The sequence below is a fragment of the Balaenoptera ricei genome, chromosome 5 (genome assembly GCF_028023285.1).
Source record: "Balaenoptera ricei isolate mBalRic1 chromosome 5, mBalRic1.hap2, whole genome shotgun sequence".
Lineage (NCBI taxonomy): Eukaryota > Metazoa > Chordata > Mammalia > Artiodactyla > Balaenopteridae > Balaenoptera > Balaenoptera ricei.
Window position 1 is genome coordinate 37869549 of NC_082643.1, and position 11229 is coordinate 37880777.

General features: G+C 33.8%; 1 protein-coding gene across 1 annotated transcript; it reads left to right on the forward strand.

Moving 5' to 3' along the window:
• Nucleotides 1-2622: 2622 nt before the first annotated feature.
• FGB (fibrinogen beta chain) lies at nt 2623-10995 on the forward strand. The gene is made up of 8 exons (XM_059923956.1): nt 2623-2741; nt 5374-5565; nt 6035-6218; nt 7161-7388; nt 8644-8757; nt 9105-9230; nt 9443-9728; nt 10336-10995. Exons 1-8 carry the CDS (start codon nt 2637-2639, stop codon nt 10565-10567), a joined length of 1467 nt encoding a protein of 488 aa, XP_059779939.1. The 5' UTR covers nt 2623-2636; the 3' UTR covers nt 10568-10995.
• Nucleotides 10996-11229: the final 234 nt, after the last annotated feature.

Below are 11229 nucleotides of genomic sequence, written 5' to 3' on the forward strand. Positions count from 1 at the left end.
GAGCAGGATCTCTGTAAATGCATTTCTTCTCTTTGAAAACATGGTAATTTACTTTGTAATATTAGGCACTTTAAAATGTTAGTATAGCTGTATATAACTCTATAAAAAATCTAGCAAGAAGTAGAATTAAAGAAACTCATAGTTATTATTCACTGCATCAACCATGCCTCTCACACAGACATGAATATCCAACCCACACCCACATATTACAGTGAAAATGTAAGTGAAAATAAAGGCTAAGGATGGGAGTGCCCGTCTGAGACACTGTAGTCTCAAGAAAAAGAACTGACCAAAACAACGACAACAGCAAACCAAAAAGGTACAGGTCAATTCTTTATCATGTTTACATTTTGTTGGACAATATGGTCTAACGGGCACAGAGCATGAACTCTCTGGTCAGACAGACATGGGTCAAGTCCTGCTACCAGTACTTACTACTTGTATGCCTTGAGTACTTTACTTAACCTCTCTGAGTTGCTGTTTCATCATCTGTAAAACTTAAAGCAGATAAATGATTATCAGAGCTTGGAATCAGAGGCCTGTTTCAATGAAAGCTAGTTCACTCATTCATTCTACGATTTTTTTATCAAATGCCTACTATGGTCTGTCTTATTCACCAGTGTATCCCCAGCTTCTAGCACACTGCCTGTCACATAGGAGGCCCTCAAGAACTATCTGTGGAATGAATGTTTAGTCTCTGGTGTTATGGAGTGATTTCCAGTGATTTCCTTCCACCTTCCTGGTGATGATGGCAAGAATGCCTGTCAGAGTAGAAAAAAAGTGCGACTTATAAGGGAACTTTCACGTTAATGTTGCACAAGTTACTATAATATGCTAGAAGAAACAAAAAATTAACAAAATTCTGGGAATTAAATAATGGTTCTATTGCTAGTTGATGTAATGTCAGTGCTTGAAAATGAAGATAATATAATGTTACCTCAAAAGAAAAAAAATTTTTTAGTTGTCTTAACGTTCTCTGTCTTTTTAAATCAGCAAGAACCTGACATCACTAAAATAAAACCCTGCCCGGATGATTAAAATAAACTTTTCCTCAGTTACATTTTGAAGGGAAATATTATTGCATCTTCTTTTAATTGACACAGGCATACACACAAATTTGCTTTCTCAGTCAGAGTATGTATTCTTCTAAGAAAAAATAAAACTAAGCTGATCTTAAAGTATAGTATTTACCCAGTACTAATGATTGAGATAAATTTGGAAAAATCCAATCAACTATTTTACTTAATTTAAACTCAACATTTTGCTTCTATAAATCTGAGTTAAAAGTATTTAGGAATGAAACTTATGCTACCCAGAGAAGAAAGAAATTTAGTGTGTTTCGAACCATTATCAAGAGACTGCTTCAAAGCATTGTTTAAAACATATTCTCCTGTTCCAAACCTGGATAACCTGCTATCTTTTTAAGAAAATCACTTAAAAAATTTAACAACAGATGTTTCACTTTGCATACCAAAGAAACCCAGAAAAATGCTATAAAGAGCACACTTGCTGGGATTTTTGTTTTGGCTATGGTTTTGCTATTGATTCTTGTAAGAGTTGTTAATCCTGATTGCAAAAAACAATGAAAAGACGACAAAGATGCATTTGTTAGCTTATAGGAAATTATGAAAGGAAATGGTGTCTGAGCTTCTATTTGAAATAGATATACGAAGGCTTCACTAATGTTAAAATAACATTGTTTTTATAAATATTAATAATATATTAATATATATATTATATATAAATATATATTATTTATATATATTTATATTTATATATATAAATATATATTATTTATATATATTTATATTTATATATATAAATATATATAAAATATATATATATTTATATATATATATAAAATATATATAAATATAATATAAAACTAAAATGTTAAATATGTATCCAATCACCATAATAATGATTTTGATTTAGGAATCTGTAATCTACTAATTATTTTAATAAAGTTTAGAATTATTTAAACATTTTAACATATTAGTAAAGAACAAAATATGGAAAGTGGTCAGAGCAAAAAGACTACATTTTCTTTTTCATGTTAGTCTATCATAGCGTAAGGCATGAATATTATCGATAATTTTGTTATTCTGATTAATGTCTGAAAGAGAAGATGAACACATGGTAATATTATTCTTTAGTTTAATGGCCTTTTTAAAAACTGAATTACAGGATTACCTCAAAACAGCACTTATGGTAAACCTCTAGTGAGTTCACAATGTTAGTGGGTGCCTTGTAAGTAGGTCGAATTTTTTTGTGCTTGAATTAAAAATATTTTTTTCCTCACACATTCTTTGGGAGCCTGTGTAGCATTCACGTTAATTTACAGGAAATGTGATACACAACTCTTTTAGGAATGTCCCAATTTCCCGTCATATTGTCCGATTAAATGAATTAAGGAACTTCGGTGTTACTAAACTCGGCCAACAGGGAACAGTTGTATGACAAGTAAATAAGTCTTGCTGGGAACATGTTGCTTAAGGGATAAAATGGTTCAGCCAACAAGTGAACCAAAAAATTAAACGTTAACTAAGGAAGGTAATCACTTGGAAAGGCATAGCTAACAGAGGATTCAGGTATATATAGGATTGAAGATCTCTCAGTTAAGTCTATAGCAAAGGATGGTTTCTTGGAACTTCCAAAAATTAAAAACCATGAAACATCTACTACTGCTACTATTGTGTGTTTTTATAGTTAAGGCCCAAGCTATTGATGACTACGATGAGGTGACTTTTAAATATTATTGTATTCTTACTAATATTATTAATATAAAATATAACCAAAACATAATCATATGTGAATATTATAATGAAATTAACATTGATTTTAATTATGAAATTGAATTGTTAATCTCTAAGACCTATTTTATTTAAAGAATGTTGCATAGTATTTCTTATATAAAAACAAAATAATAATTTCTCATTTTCTGGTTTATCACCTTTATTTTCCCAGGAAGAAGATGTCAGATCTAATGTAAGATGTGTTTTTCCGATTGTTGCTATCCTGAGTACTATCATTTTCATTGAGTTCTAGCAATATGTTATTACAATTTGAGAACAAATATCTGAAAATTTCCCAGACTATAAAATAATAAAAGAGCAGCATTTTAAAAGAAAAAAGCTGTAGTAGCTAGATGGCTGTTTGGTGAAGGAGGGTAATATAAATCTCATGAAATTACAGGCTATTTATGAATGAAAATTGTAAACTAAATCTAAAAGCAGAAGAGATCAAGTGTGGTAATAGAAGATTAAAAATTGTTTTTTTCAAATGAGAAATTTATATATTGTTATTATTAGTGGTTATCAAATATATCGCTCCATTTAATATATTCATTCATAGAACGGTTTTTCCTCAAGTACTATCTTTGCTGATTTACTCCTACTGGTTTGCAGATGTCAAAAATACAAAAATGCATTTAGAGAAATGAATATTTAAAGAATTAAAATTTTATTATCAGATGACTCCTGATCAAATTTCTTGTATATAGCATAGTATCACCATACTAGAAATAAAAGTACACAGTAATACATAAATGAAGTGATTCATTTTGGATCACTTGTTGAATTTGAAGGGAACCTAAGTGTTTTAATTATCAAACTATACATATAAAAAGATAGTTATTTGGTTAATTGAATTAGGTAAGAAAAATGTAAAACGTGTAAGAGTAAACTTTTATAAAGTACTTGGGTAAGCACTTTTACATTCCTGCTCACCAACTAATCTACACAGAGACAGTTTACTAGTTTAACCTTCCAATTGGATTTTCTAGTTTTAGTTATTTCAATAAGTGGTCTTCATAAACTTCATATAATTTCTTTTAAGATGTTTAACATTTTTCATTTACTTTTCTCTAGGAAAGCTAGATCACCAACACTACCTCTTTAATTATATTCTAAAATAAAAAAGAAATATTTTTCTTCTGTTATAATTTGATTTGTAGTAAACAGATGAATCACATTTCATAAAATTCCTGTCTGGCTGGGACCATGTCTTTGACACAAAATATGTATATTTCCTACAAATCTTCATACATTATTATTTTTCTTGCAGTCACACATAACATATACTGTAGTTTAATTTCAGCAGTTAAGCAGGGGAATCTTGATCCAACTTGCCTGGGTTTAAAGCCTAGTGCTCTACCACTAAATGTTAAATATTATTCTAACTTACTGAATAAATGACAGTGAAATTCCAAACAGTCATTCAATGACTTCTAGGCCCACAAAATAGCTAGAGAGCTTAGTCTCTGCAGCAAATCTAATCATTTGTTAATTTGTAATTAAGTCTCAAAAGGTGTAAGTACTGACAAAGGTCATATGATGATAATATAGTTAATCTAAGCCAGCACTTTTGTATTGCATTTCATATTTTCCACTTCACTATCTTTTAATGTAATATTTTTTCAATTAGCAAATAATTTTAATTGCAATGCACATACCTTGAGAATTATTTTAAATATGAGAAAATCATGGTATTTGATAAAGGAAATCAAGTAGAAAATTTCATGAGAATGATTTAACAATTTTGTTGATAGAAGATAAGATTGAAGTTAGTAGTGGAAAAGCCACTTACACTGTAGTATCTGTTATGTGTGATTGCAATAAAAACAGTAATAATAACTCAGTATGTGCCAGGTATTCTTCTAAGGGTGTCATATGCAATAAGTCATTTAATCCTAACAATCATCTTATATGGCAGATACTTTTATCATCCCTATTTTACAGATGAAGTAACTTGCCAAAGATCTTTATAGCTAGTAAGTGGTGGGGGTCAAGACTTGAAACCAAGCAGTCTGGCTCCAGAATACCTTATTTCTCTTCAAACATGTTAGAGCCAATGGTTGTCTTATTACAAATAAATCCTAAGTAAATTTTGCTTTTAATAAATCTGTATTGCCTCTTAAATATTATTATATAGGAGTTAGCCAAATTAATCATCAATTCATAAAAATTGAAAGTAAAAAAATAATTAACAATAATTACAGGAATTTAGTAATCCAGTGCCTTGAGAACATTTATTCCTCCTGACGGTATAGATTTCTTACTATTTTGTGTGTTCCAATGTATAGGTTTCAGGAATCTGAGGTCATTACCTTTCATTATCTGATACAACATTTTTTAAAGTCTCTTTTTAAAAACTACCCCAGGCACAATAGCTTTTTGCACTGTTTTTCTTTCTACTGTTACTGAAGAAACCTAAGGAACCTATTGATTTACGAACAACAACTAGCTAGTTGATGAACCTTAAGCAAATCCTCAGTCATTTGATAACCAAACTTATAGAATGAGGGTGTTGGAATAGCTACATCTAAAATCTCCTATAACACTCTACATTTTATTTCTGCCTGGTTCCCTGAAGTTGCATTTGTATGCCCGTGGTCATCGACCCTATGACAAGAAGAGGGAGGAGGCTCCCAGCCTGAGACCCGTCCCCCCTCCCATCAGCGGAGATGGCTATCAGGCTCGTCCAGCCAAAGCAGCTATCCGCCAGAAGAAAGTGGAGAGAAAACCCCCTGATGCTGACGGCTGCCTGCACGCTGACCCAGACCTGGTGGGTGGGCCTCCCGTGCGAAGAAGGCCTGTATTCATCATGTCTTCCTGATGTTGTGTTGACCCACATTACCATCATTTTTATTTTGTTTGTATCTTTTGGATGTAAATACAAAACATAAACTTATTGGGCCTTGGGCTAAGGGTGCTTTTCTAATTTTCTTTGGTCTGGGCCCAAGATTACAAATTAGGACACATGATGTTGCCTCTCCTTTGTACTTTGCCCACTTTGTCTGTTCAGAGGGTAACATTTTCATAGCCTAATTACCTTTGTTCTGTGGTAAGGATTATTTTTAATCTTCAGAGGAATATAATGATGAGTCTAGAATTTCTGGTCTCACATAAAGAAAATCAAATTGCAAGTTTTTATATTGGTGAATGATGTCATTGAATTTTCACTATATGCTATTTTCACAAATATCCATAACCCCAATCCTTCATCTAATGTTGGCTATTTTCTTTGTTTGCAGGGCGTGTTGTGTCCTACAGGATGTCAGTTGCAAGATACTTTGGTAAAAGAGGAAAGACCAATCAGAAAGAATGTAGAAGAGTTAATTACTAATATAGAGTCTGTTTCCCAGACCTCTTCTTCCACCTTTCAGTATATAACTCTGCTAAAAAACATGTGGAAAGAGAGGCAGAAGCAAGCAAAAGGTAGATGTCCTTGTGTTTCCTGTTTGATTCTATTATAAAATTGAAACTGTCAGAGTGCCATTAGAATGCACAATTCTGAGGAGATTCATGTTTCTAGATGAGTCCGAGTAGTTCAGTATGAGCCTGATTACCCCAAGGTCCTCACTTAGGCATCTTCACCTGCAACTTGTCTGACAAGCACTATGCAACTCTTATTCCCAGTCTGGCATCAGCAAGGATGATTCTCTGTGAAAATCTTCACTGTGAGTCCTTATTTTTAGTCTATAAAAAAAACTTGTGACTCCGAAGACAGTATATTCACAGAGTAAAAATTTAGCATTTATAGATTTAACATTTGAGGTTTTGAATATAACTGTGTCCAGGATATACTCAATTGAATTGCAGATAATGATCTTATCCTTTGAATCCTGAGATCTGAACTTTGAGTGCTATTGGCTTGGTGGTTAGGAATCAGCTAGTGAGCCAGCATGGCATAGGTGTTTCAGGGAGTAGCATACCCGAATTTGGACATTTTTCAAAGGAATCATGGCATTTCTCTTGTATATTTCAAGGCTCTGCTGTACTTAAGTAAGATGAATAAATAAATCAAGTGTGTCTACTCCATAAGATGTTGAACTTCTGAGATGGAAAGCCTAAGTCCTGCTTTCTCCTCTTTTTGTCACCAAAGTAATAGACAACTTATTGTATCTATTATTAGGCATAATTTTTAGCTTAATCTAAGGTAAATTACTATTATAGTAGCTAGACTATATGTTAATTTTTGTATGCCATGGGGCAAATAATTTCCCCTAAGTACAACTACATATCATGACTGCCCGATGTTCATTCGGGGTCTATTAGTTTATTCTCAGAAAATCAGAATCACAATTGTGTGGTTGAATACGTTTAGTTTTTTTATCAAGAGAAAATGCTAACCACTCCTACATAATTTCATTTTTCCAGATAATGACAATGTAATAAATGAGTACTCCTCACAACTGGAAAAGCACCAGTTATACATAGATGAGACTGTGAACAGTAATATCCCAACTAAACTTCGTGTGCTCCGTTCAATTCTGGAAAATTTGAGAAGCAAAATACAAAAATTAGAATCGGATGTCTCAGCTCAGATGGAATACTGCCGCAGCCCGTGTACTGTCACTTGCAATATTCCTGTGGTGTCTGGCAGAGGTAACTAGTTAAGATACATATTTCTAGGAGGTTCCAGAAGAACTCACACTCTCTAAAAATAAGAGAACTAAAAGAAGTCCAATGGATTTTCCCAACATATCCTAATGCCATCTTAGCACATCATGAAGATATCCCTACCATGCCTAATGCATTTGCCAGTTTTTGATGAGTAGGAAGCAGTGTAATGATGGTGGTAGCTCCATGGGTGTAATGTACATGCTTGCTTGAAAAGATGGTGGAATCATGGATAGATGTAGGGATTTCTCCATCACGTGGGTTCTGGAAGTTTATGGATATCACAGGACACAAAAGGTAGAGAAGAGCTTTTTTTTTTTTTTTTTTTTTTTTGTGATTTCTTTTTTTTTTTTTTTTTTTTTTTTTCACACACACACACACTGTATTTTATTTTTACAAGAGATAAATCGACTGACACCAAGCATTGTACATGGATGACCACAACAAAAGCAACAATGATTGCAATTACCAAACATGAAACACACTCATACTATGTCATAGTATTGACATTCAGTCCAGTAATCCTCCACTGTAACAGCTCCTTTACTTTGCAGTGAAAATTGATTTGTATATTCTTTGCCTCTGAGTCCTTGTGGAATTTTTTTTTTTTTTTTAAATTCAGACAGAAAGTCACAAAAATTATACTCATCCTCATCAGTTCACTCAGTCCCATGTAATTAATTTTTTTTTTTTCATCTTGATCTTTTGTTAGTGTTCTTCCTATGTTTTCCTCTAAGAGTTTTATAGTGTCCAGTCTTATATTTAGGTCTCTAATCCATTTTGAGTTTATTTTTGTGTATGGTGTTAGGGAGTATTCTAATTTCATTCTTTTACATGTAGCTGTCCAGTTTTCCCAGCACCACTTATTGAAGAGACTGTCTTTTCCTCCTTTGTCATAGATTAGTTGACCATAGGTGCGTGGGTTAATCTCTGGGCTTTCTATCTTGTTCCATTGATCTATGTTTCTGTTTTTGTGCCAGTACCATATTGTCTTGATTACTGTAGCTTTGTAGTATAGTCTGAAGGGGAAGAGCTTTTACACCCCCTTGGCAGATAGAATTCCTTGAAACCGAGTTTGATTTTTAGTAAAAGGAAGATTAAATTTCTACAACATATTCTCAAATGTCTAAAATAAAATGTTCTTTAGTATCTATGTAATCAGTTATCTTACAAAATTAGTGACTAAAGACAAGGTAATGATGTTGTAGTCCCTAAATATAATGTTATCTTATGGTTGCAGAATGTGAGGAAATTATCAGGAATGGAGGTGAAACATCTGAAATGTATCTCATTCAGCCTGACAGTTCTATCAAACCATATAGAGTATACTGTGATATGAAAACAGAAAGAGGAGGTAAGTGTTTGATAGCTTTTGACCTATTATGCTGAAATTATTTTGATACCATAAAATGCCAGGAAATAAAACCTAGGTTTAACGTAGCTAACAATGAGCCATTTGATTTGGAATTCAATCTGATGTTTTAGAATACCTCTGATTCACAATTTGAGGTAAGATAAGGCACTTGCAGTTTCCAAAGATTTTGCGAGTTTTCCTCTCACATTTATTTCCTTATTATATCTATTTTGGAGCACTAAATATCAATGGGCATGAATTAAATGGACAAGGAATTCAGACATTGCCCTCAAAGCGACATTATTTGTTAGTGGTAATGTGTGTTATTTTGTTTCTTTCAACCAAAGGATGGACAGTAATTCAGAACCGTCAAGATGGTAGTGTTGACTTTGGCAGGAAATGGGATCCATATAAGGAAGGATTTGGAAATATTGCAACCAATGCAGATGGGAAAAACTACTGTGGTGTACCAGGTAAAAACTGGGAGTACAAAATAAAATCATTCTTTTTTAGATGGTTTTTTTTTTCCATTTAAAAAACATAGTGTTGGTAGTCTGTTTTTAGGAGTTTTAGGAGGTTAAGAAGAATTTACAAAAAGAGTATAAAAGCTAAGATGAGGGGGAAAAACCAGGTTTTTTTTTACAGGTTTTATTTTTGGTGAGATTTTATTTTATTTTTCCTTTAGGTGAGTATTGGCTTGGAAATGACAAAATTAGCCAGCTTACCAGGTTGGGACCCACAAAGCTTTTTATTGAAATGGAGGACTGGAAAGGAGATAAGGTGACAGCACTCTATGAAGGATTCACTGTACAGAGTGAGGCCAACAAATATCAACTCTCAGTGAGCAAATACAAGGGCACAGCTGGCAATGCCCTCATAGAAGGAGCTTCTCAACTGGTGGGAGAAAACCGGACTATGACCATCCACAACAGCATGTTCTTCAGCACATACGACAGAGACAATGACGGCTGGTACGTGCTGGTTCTTCCCTCCTGCTTTTAGCACCGCTGCTAACATTGCTTCTTGGAGTCATTAGTGATCGCTAATGTGATTAGTGACTCTCATTTCTTGGGTACTTCCTGTGTGCCAGCCACTGTGCTAAGCTCTTTCTGGGTCACTCTAAAGCACTCCAGCTATAAGGTTGCCATTACTATCCTCATTTTACAAATTAAGTTTAGAGAGATTAAGTAATTTACACAAAATCACATAACCATAAAAGATACAACTGTAATTTGAGCACAGTTACTAAGTAGTGCGTACTTAGATAGATTTCCCTATCTCTAAATTGTACTGTGTATATCAAAACCTCCATTTTGTTTTCCAGGGATCTGTAACACTAAGGGATCTGAAAGCTATCATTTCAGGATAAAGTAACAAATATAGATTAATTTGCCACATAAGCCCAGTTCTCTCCCTTTCTTGCTATAGGGCAGAGAAGACCTTTACTGTGTAATTGTGACTTTACATATAGAACCAGAGGGAAGGAATATTGCACACAGCACTTCTCTGTGCGTACTTAGCAAAGAATTAACTTGAGAGCACTGCAGTTCTAATAACCCCAAATGAATTTCCTTTCAGGAAAACTACAGATCCCAGAAAGCAGTGTTCTAAAGAGGATGGTGGTGGATGGTGGTATAATAGATGTCATGCAGCCAATCCAAATGGCAGATACTACTGGGGTGGCCCTTATACCTGGGACATGGCAAAGCACGGCACAGACGATGGAGTGGTGTGGATGAACTGGCAGGGGTCCTGGTACTCGATGAAGAAGATGTCCATGAAGATCAGGCCCTACTTCCCAGAGCAATAGTCCTCCACACATAGATTATTATTCTTCCCTACGTAACAACATTTTTATATATCATGTCATCAGAATTTTTTTTCATACCTTATATCCCTCTAAAGCTATCAAAATGTAGTAAGTGTGACTTTTTGGAAACAGTATTTAGACAAATGACATTTAAAATAGCACATGATTTTCTTTCATATTCATTATTTCTATTGCATACCAAGATGTAACTAAAAGGATGACTGTGGATAGTCAGTGTTCATAATTTCAGTGGATTGTGAAAAGTTTCAAATTAGGAAGAGAAATTTTCTATCCTTGTGGGAAAACTGTAAGGTGAGCTAAAAACCTGTGTTTAAAAGTCCACTTTTAAACCTCTCTTTATTTATGTAATATCTGTCACAGAAAACTCAAAAAGATTTATTCATTAAACTGGTTTCTGTTACAATAAATTAATGTTTTCTTATTTTGTACTCCACATGGCCACTGAGTTAGGCTTTGTGAGAACTGAGGCTTTGTGAACTTGTGAGAAAAGAGAAGCATTCACAACCTCAAGTAGCTAATGAAGTGGCAGTGAACCCCTGAAGGTTCAGCATCTCCCTCTGCACCATGAAAATACACTGCTCTGCAGGGAACTAGACTTGCGGATCAGAGATCCCAAGAGGACAGTCACGGTCAAGTCTTCA